This window comes from Phalacrocorax aristotelis, chromosome 1 (genome assembly GCF_949628215.1).
Source record: "Phalacrocorax aristotelis chromosome 1, bGulAri2.1, whole genome shotgun sequence".
NCBI classification, from domain to species: Eukaryota; Metazoa; Chordata; class Aves; order Suliformes; family Phalacrocoracidae; genus Phalacrocorax; species Phalacrocorax aristotelis.
The window spans coordinates 9,933,514-9,959,978 of record NC_134276.1 but is presented as its reverse complement, the minus strand read 5'-3'; the positions used below and the strand labels follow the sequence as shown (position 1 = coordinate 9,959,978).

At 41.7% G+C, this 26,465-nt stretch overlaps 1 protein-coding gene across 1 annotated transcript in view; it reads right to left on the bottom strand.

Moving 5' to 3' along the window:
• Nucleotides 1–26,465, bottom strand: part of TYR (tyrosinase) — a 52,006-nt gene that overhangs the window by 1,201 nt on the left and 24,340 nt on the right. Inside the window, exon 4 of the mRNA XM_075081894.1 lies at nucleotides 9,049–9,230. Coding sequence (XP_074937995.1) covers nucleotides 9,049–9,230 — 182 coding nt within the window. The remainder of the gene's footprint in view (nucleotides 1–9,048; nucleotides 9,231–26,465) is intronic.

The window sequence follows — 26,465 nt, the reverse complement described above, 5'->3', positions numbered from 1 at the left end:
ACGAGATATGAAAACCCTGCCATACAGGGCTCTCACTTCATGGTAGAGGCTGGAAAATGACCTGTTCACAGTGCATCCAACAAGCTGTTGGCTTGAATTTGAGAAATGGGAATACCTGTCCCCTTGGGTCAAGGAGGATTTGGAATCCCCATCTCCCAGTTACTAGCTGTAATTGCTATTATTAGCTGTAATTGCTAGCTATTAGGGAAAGAAAAGGGGACCCATATGGAGGGACCTCTTATGGTGGTTTGTTTTTAAATAATGTTTATGCATCTGGACTGATTTAGATGTTCTTAACCACATTTAGTGTGCTATACCCCCACAAAGGCTATAAACATCTTCCTCCATCTTTCTTTTTCACTGGTGCCCAGAAAAGTAACCCATATATCTTCTTGGATCATGGTGCTTCTGAGTATATGCTGTTATGTGCACTGTGCTCCAAATAGATGTTTTTGGTTTGCAGCACCTTTAAGGTTAAGCTATCCTTAGCACTTGGTGTCTGAATCACTTTCTGAGATCTAATTCCATTTTAGGCTGCGTTTAGGCAGAATACAATTTGTTTGTTGCTACAACTCAGCTTCGCTTTGGGGAATGTTTGGTTACTAACTCTCTGGTCCCTGTTTTCCAGTTAATCCAACTTTGTATTCTGAGATTGTATTTGCAAGAATCTGCATGCTCAGCTTTCTGCTTCTCACCTCATTAGACATACAGCACTAAGAATTATAAAAAAATTACGTTCTTGATGTTTCAGAGTGAACTCCACAAACCTCCGGGTATGAGGTACATTATCTCTTTAATCCCTCATTTCTCATCTGTCAGATGAGGATGGTACCATTCACTGAATCATTTGTATTGTGAATATAAATTAATATTTCTGCAGGACTCGTCTGCCGTAGTGATTGGCACCAAAGAAAAGTGTTAGAGGAAGCATCTTCAGGATAGCATTTTAAAAGTGTGCAATAAATCATACGCTAGGCTACACGCTGCTGAACTGAGGAAACGAGAATCAAAAGTAAAAACGATTGGACATCTGGTTCTTAACAGATGCTGTCTATGCTGTGTAGTGAATGAGGAGAGGGTCTGGGGAAAAAACAGTGTGCAATTAAAGCCAATACATACATATGGGGGGGGGGGAAAGGTGAATTATGACCCTACAGAGAACATTAATGCTGGCATTTCTTAACCTTGTGTGCTTGACTTTGTAGCTCCAATGTTTTTTAACCTCACTCTTTTATGCTTATTTTGCAAACATGTCTGAATTAGAACTAATCTGGCTATTTAGACGAGTATGAATATGATAAAAGAAAACTGACAAATAACAAGAACTTGATACTGTTTTAATATTATGGAAGAAAAGCATTATCACAGGGTTCTCTTCCTTGCAGAATATATCTGGGATATGAGGGTTTTCTAAATGACATCTTAAATTCATACTTTGTCCTTGAACCATCTCTTCCATCAATATTAGTTGGCCTGAGCTATCATCTCCCTGGTAAAACATAACATGACTTTGAGGTGATGAGATGTCACATTTCATGGCAGGCCCTTTCAGAAGGGATTAATCTATTTTATTATATCCTGATAATCAGTCAAACATGCCCTTCTCTTGCTTTCAGCCTCAGTCTGTACAGTTTCTGTAATTAGCTCAAAGCCAAAAGCCACCCCCTGGCATCTACTGCCTGTTTCTTTTTGCTGCACAAAAAGTGTTTGGCATCGCTACCATAAAGTTGTCATGACAACTCCTGGGTGTCAGAGGATGGAGCACTCCAGGACACCCTATAATCTGTTAGCCTGTGACTGTAACACAACAGTAAATTATGATTGGACTGGCTGCCCAGCCAAAATCATGCAAACTAGGCTTTCAAGTATTCCATTATCATAATTCTTTAATCTCTTACTGTGCAAGGCCCAAGAGTGCAACAACTGTGTTGCTGATGACTACCTGAGAAAAAGGTCAAGGGAGTGGTGGGGGGCAGTGACATATAGCTGCTTTGTGGGACACATTAGCCAAAGCCAGTTCCATTCCTTTTATACCAGTGTTTAGAGTTAAATGATAATCTCCGCTGGAAACTGCCATGAATATAGATTAAAACTGTCCTTTCAGTCAATAGGTTCATGACAAAGAGAGAGGAAGTCAGGTTGGGCTGGTGTTTGATATATGTACCCTCCTATTAGTGACTAACACCAACAATATCTCCTCATCTTATTCTTTCTGATAGGAAAATAGCAGTGACTAACCCCAGCCATGGTCTTAGCATTTAACTCTTGACATGCCCTTCCTTCTCAAAGACAGTGTTAGCTCTAGATAAGAGCAACAAATAATTTATTAGTCCTAATACCATCAGATCATTCTTTTTTAATGTAATTTAAAAATACCAGGAACTCCCATTTTGTGTGGGTTACTGGATGTTACTGGTGTCATGGTTTTGGCTGGGATAGAGTTAATTTTCTTCTCTGCAGCTGGTACAGTGCTGTGCTTTGGACTTAGTATGAAAATAACGTTGATAACACACTGATGCTTTAGTTGTTGCTGGGTAGCGCTTGTACTAGTCAAGGGCTTTTCCAGCCTCCCATGCTCTGCCAGGGGCACAAGAAGCCGGGAGGGGAGGGGGCGCAGCCAGGACAGCTGACCCAAACTGGCCAAAGGGATATTCCATACCATACGACATCATGCCCAGTATATTATCTGGGGGGAGTTGGCTGGGGAGGGACAGCGATTGTGGCTCAGGGACTGGTGGCATCAGTTGGTGGGCGGTGAGCAGTTGCATCACTTGGGTTTTTTACCCCTGGATTTCACCTCTCTCTCCCCCTCATTGTTTTCCTGTTATTATTATTATTATTATTATTATTATTATTATTATTGCTATTATTACTATTTAAATTATTAAACTGCTCTTATGTCAACCCACAAGTTTTCTCTACTTTCGCCCTTCCAATTCTCTTCCCCATCCCACTGGTGGCTGTGAGTGCGGCTGTGCGGTGCTAAGTTGCTGACTGGGGCTGAACCACAACAAGAGAGTAGGAAACCACAACAGTGTAATTTTAAGGTGAACCAATGTGTCTCCTATATTAGGGCTATAATGTGGACTTCCCATGATGATTAAAGAAGAAACATGCTATGGCCATTCTATTACTGGGTGTCTTGAGTTCTTCCTTTTGTGGTAATGTCAAACTACATTATTGATATAATGGATTCCAAGGATGAAAACATTTATTTAACTTTTAATTACTTTTTAAATTTAATTATTTAATTAATATTTAATTTAATTAAAATTATTTAATATTTTAATTTTTAAAAATAATATTTACATATTTTAGTTATGCCTTCTTTGTAAACTAGAGGATGGCAAAGTCTTTCCAGGGTTAATTCCACAAATTAGAAATAAAAGCTCTAGCCAGTCAAGAAATAAACAGAACTAATTTTCTATCATTTATATTGCCATATACCCCACTGATATTTTGGCAGTCTTGCTATTCCATTTTACATGCATTTCTACCCCTAACAAGGGTAGCTAATGGGGACAAGATTTTAGAGCAAGTCTTGAGGCTGCACAAACATATCTTATTATGTCGACTTGCAACTTTTCTCTTATCCTGGTGAGAAAGCTCTTTCCATTTGGTTTCTGCCATTTCTTGTCCGTGTATGGTTCACTGATCGTGTCCCTCTGGGTGGTCAGAGGAAATACCAGTGAGACTTCCACAATCAAAAACCAGGACGATGAGCTGGGATGGATTCAAGTTATTGAGTCCCTCAGTCTGTGTTAAGGCAGGACCACTTGTCTCTGCAGTGATGGAAAGTTCACAGCTCCCACTAACTGAATCAGAGTCTCTTTCCTGCTTGGAAAGTATTCTGAAATGTTGTCTTCTGACAAAAATGAGAGACAATCTGGAGAAGACTGTCAGCCCTAGTCTACTCTCTTTGGACTGCAAGAGATGCCATGCAGTGGGTGGTAGTGGGTTGTTTATGGGCGAGCTACGGTATCTAATGGTGTAAACTCAAGCTGGTCCCTTTCAGTTCTGCCTTCAGGCCGATGTGGGTAATTCAGGAAACTGTGACCCAGCCTTCATCATGTGCTGTTCTAGAAACGGTGAGAATTAGATCATTTCTGCATGGCTAACAACAGATTTATAATTCATTTTTCAGTGCTGAAATTGATGAGTTGTCTCCACCTGCTACTTCTGTGTTGTAATATTGCTGTGGAGTCCTGCCCACTTGCTGACAAAGGTGGCACATCCGCACGGTGGATTACTGGCTGTGGATTACTGTGGGTTTTGGCTGAGATAGAGTTAATTGTCTTCAGAGTACCTAGTGTGGGACTATGTTTTTATTTTGGTCTGGAAACAGTGTTGATAATTCAGGGATGTTTTTTAGCTGTTGCTGAGCAGCGCTTACACAGAGTCAAGGCCTTTTCTGCCTCTCAACCGACCCCACCAGCGAGGGGCTGGGGGTGCACAGGAGGTTGGGAGAAGACATGGCTGGGACAGCTGACCCCAACTGACCCAAGGGATATTTCACACCATATGGCATCATGCTCAGCATAGAAAGCTGTGGGAAGAAGAAGGAAAGGGGAGATATTTGGAGTTATCTTCCCAAGTAATATTTGTCTTCCCAAGTAACTGTTACACATGATGGAGCCCTGCTTTCCTGGAGATGGCTGAACACCCGCCTGTCCATGGGAAGTAGTGAATGAATTCCTTGTTTTGCTTTGCTTGCATGCACAGCTTTTGCTTTACCTATCACACTGTCTCAACCCACGAGTTATCTCTCTTTTACTCTTCCAATTCTCTCCCCCATCCCACCAAGAGGGAGTGAGTGAGCAGTTCTGTGGGGCTTAATTCTGGCTGGGGTTAAACCATGACACTGGCAAAAATTGATTACTCTGGAATATTGAGAGGAGATAAATCAAGCATTCCTGTGTGTATTTATAGAGCTATACTGTTTACTTTCTGTTTGACAACCTCAGTTAACATTCGCACTCCATAGGCGCTCTTTCACAGTTTACTTATATAAATGTCTCAAAGAAGAGGTGAGATCTGGCTATAGGATACCTGATATCGTGACACCATATGCCACTAGGGTGTTAATAACTCACGTAAAGATAGTTTCCTACCCCTAAATGGCTCCCAGAAAAAAAGAAAAATAAAACAAACCAGTTTTAAAAATCTGTATTTCTGTTCCTCCATTAAACTTCATTACATAACCATGAAAATACTCTTTTTTATGAGGAATATATTTTTGCATCCTCTTTCCTATGGTTCTCTCCTGTTTTAATTAACCTTAATCTATACCTCTTTATCTCTCCTGAAGAAAACCAGGGACCAAAACGCTTTCTTCTCATTTTTTATTTAATTCAGAAATATAAACAACTTCCCAAGCTAGCGTTTCTCAAGTTGCTTTCTATTGTCCTGGCATCCACATTTTATTGTGCACATCACTCTTTTGTCATAGACTCTTAAATGCATAACATCTCCCTTTCACATTTTGGCCAACAGTGTGTGCTCCTGAGTCGGGACAGTGAGCGGAGTCCCTCCATGGTGGCACCATATTTGCAAGCTGCCACTTTTTCTACTCGCCTGGATGTGATTTTGCAACCAAATTGCTGAAAAAACAGAAATATAAATAAGCTGCAGTCAGATTCTGTGTCTGAGCGCTCCTCCTGCAACACATCCCTGAGCAACCTGGCCTTCTATGTTGTAATCAGAATGCTCTTATCCCTTGCTTTGCCCTAAGTGTCAAAGATCCTCAGTTAAGATGTCCAAAAATTGCAACTGATGGTTAGATTCCTGGGTTTATAATTAGGTAGCTGCCTGCTTTTCCCCAAAAAAATGTGAATCACCGGGCTACACATGTAGTGATTGTCAAATTGTTCCCACTGAAAGAGGGATATTTTCTGGGGAAAAGTCAAGGCTTTGTCTACGGATTTATCTTTTCCTATTTCTGGAAGAAAAAAAAAATAGAAAAGACTTGGTCCAGGCCCTGAAATGTAAGTGCTTGGAACAGCTCTTGCCATAGAGAATTGTTTTGACAGCTATTGCTAGGTGGTGCCGTTAATCTTCCAAATCATTTTATTGATGCTAACAAATGTTCATTTCCAGTAAGCCATGAGGGTTGTGGTAGTTTTACAGTTCATGGTTCTCATGTCAAGGAAAGCTGGGTGTCTGCTCTAGTTTCTGCTCAGATCAGCTCCCCAGTAACTAGACTCTGACATGTGTCTTTGACTCCTGAGGGATGGTTTTCCACACACGCTGTTTGTGACAACTTCTGCTTCAGGGCTGTCGTACATATAAAAATAAATGAAGCTGCAATTAAAATAACCACATACTGTCACATACTGATTTGCTTTTCAGCGGAAAGCAGGGCTCCAGGCATCAGCTTTTCCTCAGGGGAACAGCAACAATATCATTTAACATTAAAATGCCATTTTGTCATTGGACTCTTTCCAAGTTTTAGTTCTTGTAACCTGCCTCATCATGCTCTGTGTAGTCCTGCTTCATCTGTACCAAGTTGCTAATGCTGTAACTCAGAACCGCTGCCCTTGCTGCTTTCCTCCAGCTATATTCTTTAAAAACAAACAAGCCAGGTTTTGAGGACAGGATGGAGCCAGGTCTTGTGTGCTCATTCCTCACTCTGTCCTGTCCTCTTCCTCTGCCTTTCCTCTTCCTCTTCATTTGGAAGATCTGCAGAAATGCTGCACCTTCTTAACCACCCAGACCTTTACTGCTGTGATTATTTTTTTTCTCTTTGTAACTTTTTCTTATTTGTCTAGTAACTCCTGGCTGCCAGTCACAGAGTTTCTGTTCCCCCTGCAGCACACGGGAGGTTTCAGGGAGGGTCAGCAGGCTTTCCTGATTCTGGTCCTCCACCAAGAAGTTCCTGTTTGCTCTCATGTTCCTCTGAGCAGAAACCCCACATTCCTATCTGGAGAAAAGTCTGCGTTTAAACACTGGAGTACTGAGAAAATCCATACCTGCATTTTGAGATTCCAGCCCATTTTCCATTTGTACCAGTTCTCTCCTTCTGATAAGAAATAGCTTAAACTCTCTTCTTCTCAGTGAGATTAACAAGGGGCTGAGCAACATCCGAGGAATATCTGAGCTTTCTAAATGAGGCTGAATGTCACTCTTCGTGTTTATCTTTCAAAATAATTAAGAAACTACTTTCCTTCCTTCTGGGGAAGAGGGGGCAGAATTTAATAAGAATTTCATTTTCTGAGGACCGTATGATCCCCTGGGAAAAGGGAAGATACCACAAAGCAAAGGAATTCCATCGTTAAATGGTAAATAGTTTACCATTTGCTTCTTTTTGCTGTATCAATTCAGGGCTTTTTTTTTTTTTTTAAAGAAGTCAAGGTATTTGGCACTTTTTTAGTGGTACAATTTTAGGAATAATGTGGTTTTAGGAAACTATTGGCTTTCATTAAAAATATGTATAAATATTTTTGGTCTTAATCACGAGTTAAATGATGGCAACATTCAAAAAAAGCAAAAATACTACTAATAAGACCAAAATAATAATTTTGATATTATATTTGAAGCTTTTATTATATTGTTTTCTGTATGAATTAGATTATTTTCTGTATGAATGCTTGGGGTTGATCAAATAGTTAATGGCATTTTAGGAGAAATATTGACTGATATTGATGTTGATATTGATATTGAATATCCCTGGGTTGTAGTACTAAAACGGCTTTCACAATTATACAGGGGAGTGGCAGATTCCTTTTGTTACATATAAGAAAGTCAAAAACATGTTTTCTAGGTGACTTTAAATCACAAGCTAGATTTTACTTGTAAAGTGAATTAACAAGATAAATGCATGATTGCGCAGTTGATCAAGTATGCAGAGACCATACACCCCCATTAGTAAGCAAAGTCTGTCAGGAAAGCAGGGATGCCCTGAGAACTAATATTGTTTTGATAAAGACAAAAAGCAAGTTATAAGAATGACAGCATCACTAAAAAGTCCCGTGTGCTTGTTATGTAGTAATTGGACTTTCAGCTCTTAATTGCCTTTCAATCGAAGAGACACATTCACAGAAAGTTTTCTGCCTCAAACAGGAAAAGCAAGCGTGCCCAGTAACCTACTTGTTCCGTGGCCAATGCTTTGCAAGAGCTGCAGCCCACATCTTGGCTAGCTTTTGGTGGTGGTGAACGTAACAGATCTGATCATTCCAACGGCCCAGTTTTGTAAATGATTGGGCCAAAGTATCTGAGTAATCCTCAGTTCCGGGCAACCTTACATCTTTAGCAGATTTTAATCCTTCCCATAGACAATAAGGAGGCCTGTACTACTCAAGCGAAACTATGAAGTCCACTACTCTGAACAAAAGACCTGGTCTACCTGAGGTTCCCCAGAAGCTACAGCCCTAAGGGCCTCTGTTTTCCTTGTGCCAAGATGCCCAACTCAAAACTCTCTCTGAAGAGCAATGCAAGTCAAAACCATCACTAAACAGTGCAAAATTAATTTGATTAAATGAAATTATCATTATGAATTATTAAGTTGCATTCATATAAATAACCATAGGACAAGCACAGAGTCAGAGATCACCGTTCTAAGTGCTGTACAGAGCTTTTGTTGGCTTTTGGCAGTGAATTTTACTCTGGGTATTTAAGAGATCACATTACATTTAAACTAGAAAGAGAGATTTGCATCTGCCCTCCTTTAAGCCATGTCCAGAAATCTGAAAATCCCACTGTTTCCCATTTGTGCTGCACGGTAACAGCTGAGCTGGGCAAATGGCAGACTGAAAATCCAGCACTTCTTCTCCCCAGTTCTGATCATGAGCTGACCATTTGGGTGAAATTCTGCTCCTAATAGGCTAGGATAGGTAAGATTGAAGTCAGTGATGGATTTTTGGTTGGAACTTTTCTAATGGTATCATGTTGACTCTACATCGCACAAGAAATGTGAAAACAAGCAGGTACAATTTGGGACTATACTCAGGCAAAAAGCTGAAATAGAAGGATTTTTTAATCTCTTCTCATTTTACAGATATATTCCAGGTTATAGGCAACAAGCTTGGCATTTTTCCAAAATAACAACGTTACCTGGTTCTTGCAGATACGCATAGTCATACCCCAGTTCTCTTGAGGGTTTAAAAAATTCTCCATTTCTGTAAAGGGGGATAAAGGGCACCATGTAATTTTCTCGATTGTGCCCAATGGGTGCGTTGGCTGCTGGGTAAACTTCTAGCATGGGCCTGTGTCTTCTTAACCATCGTTCAAAAATGCTGTAGAAGAAAAAGCATGTCAAATAATGGTGGAGGTTGGCAGAAATTTTCCTCCTGAAGATTAAAAAAATCCATTTTAAATTCCATAAATTGAATTCACTGTCTCACTGTGACCTCATTGCAGTTTCTGCTCAGGAATTCAAATGGTCATGAAGGATAGAGAAAAAAGGATTATAGACCTCAGTCCTTCCTCCTCACCCTCAGAAACATTTAGGGCTGCTTTGAATGGTCTTGTTGTCAACTGCTCAGCACTGTTCCCCTTCCTCTATATTCTTACCAAGGTTTTTCACATCTGTGTTAAAGTATGGCTACATCATGGTTGGTTTGACACCACCAAGGAGGTGGAAACATCTGAGGGAGAAGGGATAAGCTATATGAGTCCAAAAACTTGATAAAGCAGGTCAGCTATCAGGAAAGAGTCTTTATCCAGCCATAGCTTCTTCACTGACCTTGGTGTCTGCATAGTTGTTTTACATATTCTCACTTCACTCCTTGCTCCCAGCTGCTATGGCACAGATTTTTTTACCCTTTCTTGATATGTTATCCCAGAGGCACTACCACCGTCGCTGATGGGCTCAGCCTTGGCCAGTGGCAGGCCTGTCTTGGAGCCAGATGGCCTTGGATCCATCCAACATGGGGGCAGATTCCAGCATCTTCTCGCAGAGGCCACCCTTGCAGCCCCCTTGCTACCAAAACCTTGCCTCACAAACACAGGCTGTTACCCATGCCTCAGACCTCAGCTGATCCTTTCCATTCTTCTCTGCCAAAGTTTCTCCCATTAGCTGTCTGTCAGTGCAGGGCAGTATGTCTGTTCTTTAACTTGGAAGCAGAAACCTTAAAGGTTGCAGTATGGGAAGAGTTTGCATTGGTATTTTCAAGTCAACTACTGGATGTGTTTGGAAAGCAACATGAACAACCCTCTAAACCATTCTCAGCTCTCCTCCTTTTGTGTCCAAGCTTTTTCTGCTCAGTTCTTCACTTTGTCTCAATCCTCAGATCCCTTCCCTGATCCCCTGCTGTTTACATGGTGACCTTGGCTTGTCAGCAGAAACCTGGATGGTTGGAACTGGGAGTTGGCAAAATGCTGCAAGGGGAGCAGATGCAGGTATTTTATACGTGAAGAAAAGGGACCCCATAGACAATCAGAAGATATTGGTAGGGGAGATTATCAGCATCAAGCTGAAGGAGGTATCACTGAATTAATTTATCTGTTATGGGGGGCGGAAATGGTCTAAAGAGACCCATAGACTGTACTTGATATCTTGGCTCAACAGTTGCTGCTCCGTGACATTGGCCACTGGCTGGAGGACACAGCCTTTCCCCCCTCTTGTAATTATTAACCAGCTGTTCAAGGACTCAAGTTATCACAAAAACATACATCCAAATGCAAGTGCTCAGCAGTATCAGGATCTCTGCAGCGCATCCAAGAATTCTGCCAGTAGATTTTTACCTTTTGTCTTTGGGCAGAAATGCTGAAAAACACTTTGCTTACCCCACCAAATTAAAGCCCTATCACGCTCATCAAAACAGAGGTAAGGCCAAAGCCTTGGTTCTTTTTTTAGGATCAAAAGATTTAATAGATGACAACATCACTATGTTCATACATCTTGTCAACCCTTAACAATGCAGGTATTAATATTGATTAAAATCTTCATTTGTGGTTCTCTTCTTCAGTTAATTTCATCAGCCCTGTCTAGAAAAACTCTTGTCAGAATAATAATGTTCAGCTGAAGCTTTCAGATGGATAAATTTAAACAATGATATCGAGGCTTCAGCTGCAGTTATCACAAGAAAGTTTGAACAGAAACTGTAATCAGATTACAACTTTGGAGAACAGCATAGGGAAATTCAGTAATCATTTAAAAAGGCATAGAATATAAAGGAAACCAGGACATTAGTTTAGTCTGAGGGGAGTAGGGGTGTGTGTTGGACTCCAGTCCTTTCCCTAATTGGCAAGGCACCCCGAATATCAGTGCCTTGTTTTCCTAACAGTTGTAGATGGGAGCTGAGACAGCTCTTCTCCGCAGCACAGGGCTGTCAGAGGTTAGAGATACTTTGGTTACAGGAACATGGTAATATCTTAAGAAGAAGGCAGAGATAGGGTTTGGATCAGGTTTTCAAAGTCTGGTGATGATCATACCCTAACTTTTGAATGCTCGATCTGAGGTACTTCTTGGGGTCTGTTTTTTAGAAAATGCTGAGCAGCCACATTCTGACTATCTGGAGGGCTGATGAGCACAAGGTTCAGATCCAGAACTCATCATTTTCCTGAAATAGCTTTGTATGACATGCCCTGAAGTGCAGCATCCTCTCTGGATGACTTAATGTTGCCATTTTATAAGCAGTTTCAAGAAGAATCGTTAGGCCAGTAATCTTTCAAGCAGAATGCAAATGCAAAGCATTTCCATAGAAATGAACATATGTACTTTTGGATTCCTTCATTCACAGTGTGGTTCCCACATTAGGTATCAAGCTTTTCATAGCAATAGCAGGAGCATTGAATTGTCTGCCCTTGCAGCTGATCTTTAGATTTAGACACAATTGTATGCCTCTAATTACTGATATGATGGGTTGTGCTGATGCACAATATACAGTCAGAGAATCATGGAGTGGTTTGGGCTGGAAGGGACCTTTAAAGGCCACCTAGCCCAACTCCCTGCAGTGAGCAGGGACGCCCTCAGCTAGATCAGGTTGCTCAGAGCCCCGGCCAGCCTGACCTGGCATGTTTCCAGGGATGGGGCATTGACCACCAATCTGGGCAACCTGGGCCAGCGTTTCACCACCTTCATTGTAAAAAATTTTTTCCTTATATCCAGTCTAAGGATATATATATTGCACAATTCATTGAGTTGTTTCTGAACCGTTCTGTCCTTTAGCCAGCATAAGATTATACAATCTTTACTGAAAACTGTTTCAGTTAACATATCTTTATGCCACCATAGCATTGTCAGAAACATCCATTAGGGTTTTAAGAGGTTTTTCCATTATTTTCCCTTTATAATATCTGGCCCTGTGTATTTATCTTTTATTTGTATTTTTTTGCTTTGTTTGGTTTGGGGTTTTTTTGACACTTTGAAAGATTAGGATCCTATTCTGCTTGCTAATAAAGCAATTTGGTGAAGTTGCATTTATTTTTTCTACTTAAAGTCTTGTTCCCAGCTTGTTCAGTAAGATGGGTTCACAATACTCATTTTTTCTTGGCAAGATAATGCATGATGCTCTGCATTTTCATGAGGATCATCATGATCTTCTTCTTTGTCTGAGAAAACTAACAGATTTAATATATCAGTAGTATTTTTCACATCCTCATCTGTTTGTATTTCTCCTTTTAAAAGAGGGCACAGCTATTTCCCTGCCTTACTTATATTTTGTAAGAAAAGTTACAAAGAAACCTTACCCTTGCCTTTAAAGAAAGGTTTTCCAGCTGAGCGGATGAAGAAACCTCCCAACTACATCCAGCTGGGGAGAAAATCCATGAGGAGAGTACAACCTAAGCTATATCTCTGTTGTGAAGTGCAAATAGTTCTTGTTCTGTTAACTCCCTTCATACATTTTTAATGAAGACTGAAATCCTGAAGTAGCCTGTGGCTTTTGCTATCAGCCAGGCAGTAACACTGGCACAGTGCCCTTATCCTTGGGGACTCGCCTTAACTGGAAAGTCTTGGGCCAAAAAAAAAAGTATATCTGGAGAAAATAATCACACTGTCTTTTGTTTCAGAGTGCTGGAACTGAATTACATGCTGTAGGATACTTTTTTCCTCTAAGAAGGTGCTTTCTTAATCCCTGGCTCCATTTAAGGCAGCTAGCACCAAATGTGCTCTCCTTCATGCAGTGCTATCCTTTCTGTAGGCAAAGAGAACACATCTGAACAGCTACAATGGATCATCTGACAATTCTTTCATGTGCCTTGGTCTACAGAAACAGTTGCTTTATCTGACAGCGGTTATTTATATGAGGGCATATGGTTTCCGTGACAGAGAGAAATCAGTACTTCCAGCATCAGATGTTGATCCACTTACTGTTGATAGAAGTTTTTCTTTTTTTTTCCCCTTAAAAGCAGCCATGTTGTAAGTTATTTCCTGTTAGTACCTTGAAGATATATACTTGTTTTCTGTGCTTTGCTCAGTGGCTGCAAGCTTGGAAGAGCTTAGGACTGCAGAATTAAAGTTACATGCAGAGAGACAAAATGCTGATGCAATTAGTTAGTCCCTTTGTGGAGTGACAGAGTTCCTGGTGGAAGAGCCAGGACTGTGGCAGAACAGCAGACCTGAACTCCCTGGAACTGTTGGTTACCTTGGCAAACCACTGCTATTATGTTATCCTCGTATGAACCTCTGCATCTTCCCCTCGCCCTGAGAGCCTAACAAAGCAAGGCTATGAATTAAATGACATCCAAAGGGCTGTTTTATTCTACTTTTCCTTCTTTTCTTGATGTAATGAGACTAAAGGTAACAAAAAGACAGCTAAAGAATCGGATCAGGGGTCTGTGATATCCAATCTCCATACTGCTTCTGTGCAATAAAAGTACTGGGCAGGAGTTCAGTGAGAGAGAAATCTGTCTGACTCCTACAGCAGTCTGGTTGGTTACTTTCTTCCTCAGCATGTAGACAAAGAGGGCAAGCAGATAATTAGTTATTTCTATAGGTAGGAGTGACATTTTCTAGACAGGGAGGCTTTTTTAGCATGGCAGTCCCAGCTAGACGGGCATCATTTGGGAGATGTTGGCAGTGCTGAAGAAAGCAGATGGGATGTGAGCGTGATGGGGAATGCGAGGAAGGATAAAGGAAAGAAGAGAAGAGCTAGTCAAAAGTCATCGGGAATTTTATTCAGGGAATAGAAATGGGGAGAACCCAACCTGGGATCTAGCAGGAATAAACCATGAATCATCTAGGGTGACAACTCTTACCTAGAAGGGTCATGGGCAATCAGTACTTAAGAAATACAAATTTAAAATATGGAAATGAACTAATTAAAATGGAGATCAGTCTCTTGATAGCTCTAATACCCTTTGTATTTCTTCAGTGGCAAGCAAAAGTGACTCAGAAGAGGTAGCTTTCCTTTAAAGGCCTTGGACAGTTTAAAAAATAATTCTATCGAGATTAGAGCAAATACTGTTTGCATCTGGAAGGCTTCTTCCTTTGCTTGAAGAAATCAGAACTGCATGTCCCAAATAAGAGGCTAAGGAACTGAAAGGGATAGAAGAATAATTCGAAGTTTGAAAGATGCCATTTCTCACATTTAGAACTCAAAAAGGCTCGATCTTTTTAGTTTACTCTTCCAAAGTAGAAATTATTATGCAGTGGTTGCTTTATTAAAGTAAAAATTGAAGGTTTTAGAATTACTAGATGATGATAATCAACAGTCTATGCAAAGATTATTTTTGTGATAATAAACAGTATTTCAATATTGCAGAATGGGTTGGTTTTAGACAAATTTAAGCTAAAATAAAGCTCAGTGTTTTTATTTAAATATTGGGAAAAACAGATTCTCTGGTTCAGTCAGAATCTGCATGTTTGACGCAGAAATAGCTAAGGGAGGCTACCTGGTCAGATGGGTTCCTGAAAAGTCATAAAGGCAAAGAATAGTCTTCCTGCATGTCAGAGAAATTTTAGAAAGTGTTAGAGACCCCATTTTACTTCAGAGAAAATAGCCACAGAGTAAAAATTACTTGCCCAAGTTCACCCTAGACATGCTGCAGTGGAGTGTGACCTCAGCTATGGCACACTTTGTGCCTACCAGACTATGATACCTCTTGGAGTCAGGTTATACCATTGCAAAGCATGTAGTCTCAATTTTATTCCAGTTTTTAACTATGTATCTATATACAGATCTCTCTAACTGTTAGTGAGCTTAATACTTGTGTGTACCAGCACTAAAAGGCTGGTATGTGGTAAAAAGTAATAACGACACCCATCTGGTATGTTGATGTTTGGTCTAAATTTTCATTCTGGGGAAACATACTTTGCTTTCAGGAAGAGTTTTAGTGTGGTAAGGTGCTTTTACAGAGAAAATTAAAACCATCTATAAAAGACATGGATATATCTCTTCCATTTAATTGCATATAAATAGACCTGAATATTTACTTTATTCTGCTCCATACATACTAGATTATACAAAGTGAAATGAAATGAGCCTTAGTGGAAAATTAATTTGGAAAAAAAGACATGGTTTAAAGAACGGGTGGAAAAATAAGATTGATTTCAGGTTGATTAAAAAAAAAGCCACTGATATATATTTCTGAATTCATATTATTCTATGAATAATATATGCAATGGGATTATAGCTAATGAAAGGATGAGTCAAGAAATAAATGGGTTTACGTTGCCAGTGGGAAATATCAAGCAGAGTAAGAGAGTACTGCTGTATATAGGCTGGATAACTTCATACTGTTCCAGATAATGTTGTGTGGTCTGAAAAAAAAAAGATGCTGCTCACAAGAAAGAACTCTTTAAACATGGAAAAAGTAGAGTAAAACAATGAGAGTAGGCATTTTCTTTATCGTTTTGAAAAGAGTCTCTCCTAAGAGCCATTTCTCAGCAGTGTGCCTCCACAGTCGTGAGCAGAGCTGCACTTGACCAACTGCAGTGTAGGAGGAGAAACCAGACCTTAAATATCTGTTATTAAAGATTTCCTTGTATTCAACTACTGCAGAGACACTGACACATAGCGTAAACCTAACTGGCCCTTCAGGAAGACTTTCCAGCAGAAGTTTAATTCGGTGTGTTTTACCTTGCAATTAAGGACAGCTGGAGAGAAGGAAAAGGGGAAGAAGAGGGTTCAGCACCTCTGTCTGAATTCCTCTGCCATGCAACCAGGAACATGTGTGACACTGCAGGTGTCCGCAGTGGGAGGATGACAGTCCCCTTATGGTGAAGGGTAATGGTCAACCTAGGTCCATACCACTATAGAGGACACAGTCCTGCTTTCCTCCTACCTTCTTGTCCTCACTTTCCTTGTAAGAATTTGCACAATCATGCCATAATCAGGATGAAGGAACTTATTTGGTTTAAAACCAAACATGTAATTTGTTTTTATTTGTTCTTGGATAGCTGAGCTGAAATAAAGTCATGGACCTGATTCATCATGTTTTGGCAGGCTGGCCAGTATCAGCACAGGGGAGGAACAGAGGTGAGCACCTCTTGGTAGCACTGATTGGTGAGCGGAACTGTTTCTTCTTCTTAACCTCTGTGCCAGGTTAAGCTGACTTAAAACAACAGTGAAACTGCGCCCCTTGTTTCTCAGTAGCCTAATAAATCCACACCTCAGCTAAGCCTGCACACAGACAGTACTAATGGTTTAGCTGCTAGATGGCAAATTTGTAAGCCACTAATAACCTTATCACATTTAAATGTGAAACCATGCTACTAGTTGTGCAGATTTGAGACAGACTTTCATTCCTCATGTACAGTTGTGAGACTGAGGCTAGATCAGGCTGACTATGGCAGAAATAAGGCAGAACATTGTTGCTTAGAACTCATTTATACTATTTATTTCAGTATCATGAGATCTGACATTCTGTAAAAGAAGTCTGGCAAGCAACATGTATTTTCATTTGGAAAGAAAGGGAAAGGAAGCAAATTGAGGAAAGCTGAAATGCCAGTCCGCAGACTGTGGTTACACAGTAGTCATCACTTTAAAAGTTGGCTCTAGTCATCTGGTATTACAAAGTTACCTCAGGTAATTCCCATCCCAGGCTTTTTGGGGAAGCATTGGTGCTTCAGTCCTGGAAGAGCTGCTAATGCTGAGGTTGTAGAGTCAAGGCACTGTACTGTTTGCCAATGTATGCGGTTTTATTGCAGTGTAATTTTTTTTCTTTTTGTTTTAAGTTGGCTAAAGACACTACAGGGACTCTCAGGCAGATTGTAAAAAAAAGGCGCTGGTTGCAATGCAAGTGTCTGATTAAAAATTAAGATGCTGCCCACAGTTATTGTGAGAAACCTATCCAAGGCCTCTGAGGCTATGTCTCGCCGGCTGTTGAATCACCACTGAGGACTTCCCTGCGTTACAGTGTTTGCTCTGTGTCCAGTCCTAGATGCTGGGGAACATCCAGGCTTCCACCATCACTTCCAGGCTGCAGCATGTGGCAAATGTCCTTGGGCACAAAGCCGCTTCCACAAACCCTTGCAGTGCCACTGCCAAGTTACTTCTATGCCAGTCCCTGGACTAGCTACCAGAGAGAGCTGTTTGTGCACATGTCTGCCTGTGGGTGAGGCAACTGGGAGACCAAGAGATTCAGGGGCAGTTACTGGCTAGACTGGTTATCTAAGGGAGTTATGCAGCCATCCAAACTGTATGCGTGATATATATACACACATACATATGTACATGCATTTTCCCATAACAGGCTTTTTCATACTGGTCAGCCAAAGAGGGCAGGAAGATGAGGTTGTTGGTGCTGTTGGAATTGGTGTGAGTACTGTATTTCTTGTGTTGATTTGCATAGCTGGTCAAGCACATATGCATATATGCATATGCATATATATAAATATTGTCTGTGTGGGTGCCTATCCACAGCTCCGTGTTCTTGGGTCCAACCAGTATCGAGGCTGAGCATGTATTCCCTATCCACCTGATCCTCCCTGAGAGCATCACGATGTCAGCAGAGCAGAGCACCCCTGCTCCCAGGAGCTGCCATGTCACTGGTGTAGCCATACCACTACTGGGCTACTAGATTTGTCATCACCTAACACTTTAAACACAATCTTGAACAAAACAGACAAAAAAGGTTGGTTTAGTCCAGTGGAGTTGTTCCCCCATGTAATGTCATGCTTCTAATTTTTTCTTGGAGGATATATTCACATGTATATCAATTATATGTCTCTGAAATATGAATATTAATTGTCAGGAAAGGTCCGGCCTACTGTGTTGCTTCCCTTTACTCCACCTTCTGAACCAAAAGGTTGTTTGTATTTGTAGATCACAGTGGACTAGGCCACTGCAACACTAAGGGGCAATGTGCAGATGACATCAAGCCCCTTACTCATTCAGCCACATTGACATTGGCTGCAGGCAGCCTCCTAAAGTACCATTCTTTGGATGAGGTATAATAAAGTGCACCATGCTGACACCTTCCTACCCATTACAAAGTACCACCAGAGCTGGGGAGCCATGTGGTGCCTGAGGATCTTGGCACAACTCTGCCTTACTATCCCGCTACAAGCATCTGTACTTCCTTCCATCTCCTTTCCAGCACTGCACAAACTGGGTGCTTGGAAAGTGTTGGATAAAGGAACCAAGAGGGAGGGAGACGGGAAAGGTATAGTCCCACACAACCAATCCCTGCTAAGAGATAATGAATGCCACTTTCTTTGCCATGTCCTGCTTTGTTGAAAGCTTCAAGGCTACTGCAGCTGCTGAGGTTATGAGGTATTTTTAATATTCCCTCTACCAATATGATTTAGAGCAGTTTTTATCTTATCTTTAAAATGCCTTCAAAACCTCTGTAGGATTAGGGAAAGAGAAAGGGTCTTCAGCCTTTCCATCTGAAACTGTTCCTCTTTATGTCAAACAATTTAAATATACATAGCCATTTGGAGAAGATGCAGTTGGATCTCTCATTGCTACTTAGCATGCTCATTTGGGTGCAGAGGGCTACACAGCTTCCAGTCATTGCGTCAATAATCATGTAGTGCTCCAAGTGTTTCTCTTCTAGAATAAAAGAAGCAGCAGCTCCTCCAACCTCTGTTGTGAGAAATTACTCCTCAGACACCTGACTCCTGCAGAGGATTCAGACAAAATAATCCTGAGCAGAGATTGTTGCTGGTGGTGTAGGACCAAGTGCCTCTCCTCTCTCAGAGAGAGCTGCTGAAGTCCTGCATTTCTACTCCGCATTTGCTGTGCTGATTTCCATGAGGCACACTGCAAAATGTCTAACTCTTTCCAGAAAACCCTACAGCTGCTTGGGGCTTTGACCCCACTGCATATAAGCCTGGGGCATAGCTCCTGCACCACAAAGCCTAATCTGCTGGGCAGCCCTGTAACCCACTTTCCCAGTCAATGAACCTCACAGAACCAACAAGTGCTGAGCCCAGCTTGTATTTAATCAGTTGATGATGGATTACAACATAAAAAGCTTTATTCCTACTGGAAAAGTAGATAATCAATTAGCTGAGCATGACATATTGCTCACAACACTAAAGACAGGAGCTGGGTGTTGGAAACTGTGGAGGAATCTGTGCAGAGGAATGTCAGTATTCTCTAGTGTAGGACTAAGTCGGGCCTCATTGTAACCAAGTTATGGGCAAAGAAAGCTAACTCCTGCAGAAGCTTATTCTACACCTGTGCTGGAAAGAAATGGTGAGTTTAGGTGAGGCTTAGCTGGGCTGAGATTTGGTCAGATATCTGATCTAAACTCTATCACTCTTCTTAGTCAAGCCAGCCTCTGTTTTACAACAACAAAGGCCAACAATAACTCTTCCTAGCTGCAGGAGAGAAATTCTTGTTCCTTAAAATAGCTGTCACCATGTGTGTTGTTACACACCTTGCTGTCAAATCAGGGCAATTTTTGGCTAGAAATATTTGTTTCTCATTCAGATTTAGGTCTCCAATGCTGTCCAACATTGTAAAATCCAAGATATAAATGAGACATGATGGTGTTTCCTGTGTGCTTTGTAAATAAGGAAATACAAATGCAACCATGTATTGCATGGGAAAAAGATTTAACATTTGCTGGAGCATATAACCTGTGTTAACTTTCTCAGGTTCATCTTTGCCATGGTTTACAGCTAACAGGAAAACATCACCTGAAGTAAGAGATAGTACAAATGCCAGCTGCTCCAAAATTTAGTAACTAGTTTCCCCTAAAGAGAAAGATAACAAGCAGATTAAAATGGACTGCTGTGGAGGTAGCTGGACTGACTCTGTGTAATCCACTCCTGTGCTCTGTAATTCAATTCTTTTGAGACTGAGAGATTGTCATTATTGAGGTTCACAAGGGCATGTAATATATAAATCACATCTACAGTGGCAAAGTGATAATTTCTTTTGATGAATAGAAGGTAGCTACACGTGGGTGAGAAAAGTACCATGTTTTCCTGTGATTTTTTACAATTTGAACAATTACAGTAGCTATTATTGCAGAAGTGCCGCAGGAAGGAAACTCAATGCTATGCTAGCTGTCTGCATCAGAGCTTGTCTTGATCGCTGTGTCACAGAAAGAGCTTTCTCCTCCCCCAGCGTTAAGAGAATAGGTGAAGACTAACCATGCGGCTTTTGCCAAGTTTCAGGGAAAAGTAACCTTTCTTTTTAAAAACCACTAATCGCTTGCATAATATGTAGCGTACAAAGTGATCCATTCTATAACTGCGTTGGCTGGACTAAAATCTTGCAGTAAGAGTGATATGAAACATGCACTTTAAATGGACCTATTTGAACTGAACCTCCTATATTATTAATTTTTAAGAGCAGAATGGGTCATTACAAACATATAACCTGAATAATGAAATAGCAGGTGAATTTGCCAACTACTATATTTCACATATAATCCAGAAGATGTCTGTTTAACTTTCCTCTTGCTGTTGCCCAAAGCAAGGTGGATCAGCAGCACTGTAGGTTTTATGCATGCTTAATCAATAAAAAGAACATTCATCTCCAGAGTCTGTTCCTTGTCCTTATTTCTCTCTGTCTCTGATTCTGTATGATCTATCTGTGGATTGCTAGAGGACTTATTTAAGAGTGTGGGTTACTTTCGACGCAGATGCAGTCTCAAGTGTACTATACAGACTCAGCCTCTATCTGTCCAATGGGCAAAGCAGGGAGTTCTGGAGAAGCGCTGCTCTAAACCTATATTCCTTCGCTTTTGCTTCTGGCCATCACTCTAGCCATGGTACAGGCCAGATGGACCTGTGGTGTGACCCTCCAAGGCAGTTCCTGCATCCCTTTGGGTGCTTTGCAACTGCAGTAACAGGAACTGCCCAGCATTACTGAAACAGATGTTAAGAGTCCAGCTTCAGCATCTTGCTGTATGATTTGCCTTTCAGCCCCAGACATGGGGATATCAAAAGAGAGATACTGGGGAGCTGTGTTTCTCAGCAACACCCCAGCCTTCCCACTTACACTCTGTTTTCCATGGATATATTTTTGTGGTATTTTGCAGTAAATGTGAACTCACTCTACCCACACACTGAGCCCACTTTGAGTGAGTCAGCTCCATCAAACAAGCTGAGTAGCTCTGGTTAACATGCTACTAAGCCTGAGAGGTTAAGAGGGGAAGGTTAGCAGCTCCGGTTCTGTGCAAACCGAGGGCTCGTGGTAACAGAGGGAGCGTGTGTCCTCCCGCACATTTGTAGACATCCCCAAGTGGAAACAAAATTAAGACAAATCCTTCCCTGCTTTCATTTCTAAAAATTTCCATGCTTGAGTTTCCCACTCCAGTACTGATCTGCTCTGTATGTCACACTAGTGTGCCAATACAGCTTGTGACCAAAGTCACTCCTGGCCCACCCTCATATGCAAAGCTCTGCTGGAGAGCAGTTTTCTTCCTCTGATGTCACTCCTGGTAAAACAGACCTGGCTTCTGTGATACCGGGTCTTCCAGCACAGGAGCTCCTGGTAATGAAGTGATCTTGTTAAGCATCAGAGAAGGGTGACAGCTGGGCTACCCTGCTTCTGTGCTGCAAAGTCTGCTGGTGGGACATAGCTGTGCATGCTGATCGGGGCTTTCTTCCCAGTAGGTGCCATATAATACATGCAAGGCAGGGAGAAGAGGTCTGATAGGCAACTGCCACCCAGGATACATTGCAGAATGTAATTAATTCCCCCAAGAGCTTTGGAGGTGTGGAGGTAACTTTCCCAGACTCAGTTTTATTACATACACAAGTAACAGGACATAGCTCCTTACATTACCTGTGTTGTGGGTGTTTTTATTACAGTAATTTCTGAACTTGAGTTTAAATGAACCCTCTGTGCTAAGTACTGTGCAGAGATAAAAAGGAGCATTTTGAGTGGACTCATTCAATCAAAAGACAAAAAAGTGCCTCAGCAGAGATGTTTGCAGCTGAGCTGGTCACTAGTCAGTGACTCTCTGACTATAATTTCTACTGACTATAAGTGGGGCTTAAAAGGGGATGTCTGCATTATAGCTCAAGAATAACACAGCTTAGCCGGTGCTAAAAGTGTGTTTCCTTAGAGCAGTTCTGTAGCTGTGGCTCTGATGCAGGCCTACAGGTTAACCGGTAATTAAGGTGTGAGCAGGTCATCAGCTCCAATGCTGATGCTCTCACTAGCCAAGCTGCCAGGGGACAGCAGAGCTCCCTGGGACTGGGGGACTAAGGTCTAAGGTAGTCTCCTACACAGAGCGCCTCACTAGTCACAGCCCTACAGATAAAATGGTTTATGGGGTCTCCTTTGGATGTTTTGCTATGGCTCCAGAATCACCACATTTCGGTGCTTCTCCAGCCGTCTTTGGCTTCCTGCTGCCTTGCCCGTCTGTATCTGAAGTGGGTTTTTTCCCCTCTTTATCCATCTTGCATGCATTCAACATATGCATATAGTCCCACTGAAACCATACAGCCCTCCACTGTTACCATCTCACCCTTTCCATCTCTGCTGCATGGTGAACATGGTTCAATTATTTTGTGCAAAGGCACTTTATAATACAGATATTTAATTCCAAAAGACAGCCTAAAAGTTATGGACATGCATCCTGAGTAAGAAATGACTGTCACACCCACCAGCTTCAGTGAGGTTTCACTCCGCTGCCAGATATCAAAAGCTTGTAGAAGGTGAAGTGGTATTTGGGAGCATTATGAGCTGTCTTGCTACACACCATCATCATCATCTCAGCTCTGTTCTGGAAATGGTGCAAAACACACCTAGGTCAGGAGCAAATCTCAGGGGCTTCTCTCATAAAAGCTGTACTTGCTTACCCCTGGGCATAGCAGTAGCCCAGTGATGTTCATGCTTTCACTGAGTGGAAGGACTTTAATCATAGAACCATAGAATCATAGAATGGTTTAGGTTGGAGGTGAAACCATGTTTCACCTTCATGCCAGGGTTAATTGTGGAGATGACTTCACCTCATCAACTGCCTTTATGCAGGCATTTGGGAGGGTGCAGTGCTGGGCCCACGGACTGAGATCCTGAGCTGACACGATGCAGAAGCACTGTGGGTTTACTGTTACTGTGGGAGGAGGTGTATTGCTAATGGCAGCCTCTTGACCTGCCTCTGTCTAACAGATTTCATGTGGCTCCAGGTCATAGTTCATTCAGCTCCAGAAAAATATAACTTCTGGGTTGTGTCATCACTTTTTGCAAACACCTCAGAAATCAGTAAGTCTCACTGTGCCCATATCAAAGGAGGAAATTAATCTTATGCTTAGTGTTTATGCATTGACTTCTCAATTTTTACACGGCTTTATTACTAGCTGATATATCATTGTACTACAATCTCCATCTCAGCTGTGCTTAAGTCACTTGTTTTGGTGTCTCTAAGTTTCCATATACCAAGTGGGGATAATACTTCCTAGGCCGCATGTTTGTTTATGTTTTCTCCCACTGGAGACAGTTCAGGTAAGGAACGAATCTTATTTCATTTATTAAACAAGTCTGGAAACTGAGTGTTGCCTTACAAGAATTTCTAATTATTCTTTTTGAATGCTTTCACTCTAAATGTTCCAAATTCTTGAAGCAAATAGTTTTTAACTGCTAAAAAGAGTCCTTGTTTCCTGTCAACATTTCAAAACAAGACAAAAACTTGGTTTTTCTAGTGCCATTTTTTGGTTTAAAAAACCTGAGATGACATTTAAGAGAAAATGAAAATGTTCTGTTTCAGAAACAGAGTAAAAATAAGAAGCTTTTATTTTGACATCTCCTGGGAGTGAAAATCAAATTTCCTCTTGTTAAAATATTTTCCAACAAAATCACTTTTGACATGATGCTAACTTTTTTTTTTTTTTTTTGGAGTGGAAGGGGAAGGGACTGGCATGAAGATGTGTATATTGAGTCCACAGGTACAGAAAGTGTCCATAAAGTTGGCTTAGGAAATGAGGCGCGGCTGGCATACAAATCGGGTTCCAATATATTGTTTAACAGATTGTTCCATACATGTTTTTCAGTTTAACGCTTTATTGATAAGCAATGCAGTAAGGAACATTTTATTGTTAGATCCTCAGATAAGCCAGAGTCTGGCATTTCCTAAAGCTCCCAGCTCCAGCCTGCCACTGAAGCAGAAGGGGTTATTTTAGCATCCTGCAGAGGAGTCTGTGGCAGCTGATGCTGCTGAACAGCACAGAGACATTTGCCTTGATCAGGCAGAATTAGTGGCATTTTCATTGGGCTCTGAAGCTGATGTGTAGGAGGGTTTCTCCTGCACCCGCTTGGAAGTGTGCATGTACGTAAGTGGCTTTAAATGAGAGTGTCTCCATTTCCTACGTAACCTAATGTTTGACTTGGATTTCTTTTAGCAGAGTGTTTGTGCAGACACACAAATACACAGCCCCCACCCCTGAAGGTTTTCACCTGGGAAAACATAATCCAGGAGTGCAGCACAGGCTGGGATCCACCTGGCTGGAGAGCAGCTCTGTGGAAAGGGACCTGGGGGTGCTGGTGGACAGGAAGCTCAACATGAGCGAACAGTGGCTGCTGCGGCCACGAAGGCCAACAGGATGCTGGGTTGCATCAAAAAGGACATCGCCAGCACAGATAAAGAAGTCATCATCCCACTCTACTCAGCGCTTGTCAGGCCACACCTGGAGTCCTGTGTCCAGTTCTGGTCCCCGCTATACACAAAGGATGTGGACAGGCTGGAAGGGGTCCAGAGAAGGGCCACCAAGATGATCAGAGGACTGGGAAGCTGCCATACGAGGATAGGCTGGGAGAGCTGGGTTTGTTCAGCCTTGAGAAAAGGAGGCTTAGAGGGGATCTCATCACCATGTACCAGTACTTAAGGGGCAGCTGCAAAGAAGATGGAGGTTCCCTTTTTACAAGGAGTCCCATGGAGAGGACAAGGGGGAATGGACACAAGTTGCTCTCGGGGAGATTCTGACTGGACATGAGAGGGAAGTTTTTCACAGTGAGGGCAGTCACCCATTGGAATAATCTCCCCAGGGAAGTGGTTGACTCGGCCACGTTGGACACCTTCAAGAGTCGTCTGGACAGGGTGCTGGGCCATCTTGTCTAGGCTGTGCTCTTCCTAGAAAGGTTGGACTGGATGATCCCTGAGGTCCCTTCCAACCTGGGATTCTGTGATTCTGTGATTCTGTGATTCTGTAATACTGTCTCTTTGATACAAGGATTTAGTCCTGTGTGATAGCAAGCAAAAGAGTAACTGAAGCAACAAAATCAGCATAGGGATGTCCAGCTGTCTCTTGTCATTGCCATTTCATATGATTGTAAATGAAGCAATTGCTTTCTCCTGTCAAAGCTCATGGTGCTTTGATACATGAGACCCATAGGCAGAGGCTAAGAATGTCCCAGGCTCTGTGCAGACCAGTGCAATTAGACAGTCCCTTAATGACAGAGCTTATAATATACACATAGGACAAAGGACAACAGATGGATACAAACAGATAGGAGGAGAACTAGGCAGCCATGCAGTGGGACTGCAATGGTCCACCCACCAAGTGAAGGTTTTATCTTACTAATGCCCAAGCCTTTCTGCAAAGAAAGAATGATTGAATCTGTGGATGTATAAGGTAAACAATTCCCAGCCAGGACGAGTATGGAGGGACTTGTCTGAATGCCAAATAGATGTAAGATATAGATTCATACCATGAACTTATTGAAGAGGTGAGAGAGTTCCTCAGCAATGAAAAAGGGATGATTTGGGGATGGGCAGTGAAGGACCTTGAAAAGGGAGACCAGTTCATCTGATGTGACAGAGAACAAAGAAATGGTAGAAGGGTACGATCACAGAGGAACAACTGGTCAGAACACTGGGTTAATGCAGTGATGGTTGCAACAGAATTCCAAGCTGTTCAGTTACTCATGAAAGCTGGAGAAAAAGGTGCTGTAGTGGTGGCACTGCTAGAACTGACAATCCGGGTTGAGCGGTACAAGTAGTCTAACAAGTCTACCTTTTAGAGATGCAAGAGACTGAAAGTCTACACCTTGTTGTGTTTCTCCAGAAAATCAGTTCTAAATTGCTTGTTCTAAAATCAGGGCCTCTGAAAGTCATTCATATTATGGCAATAAACCCTGTCCTTTACCGCACAACTTATAAATGAGATGAGACTGGGGCCCAATTGCTGTAGCTGCTGTACAGGTATAGAGTAGTATGGAGATCTTTAATGGCAACTT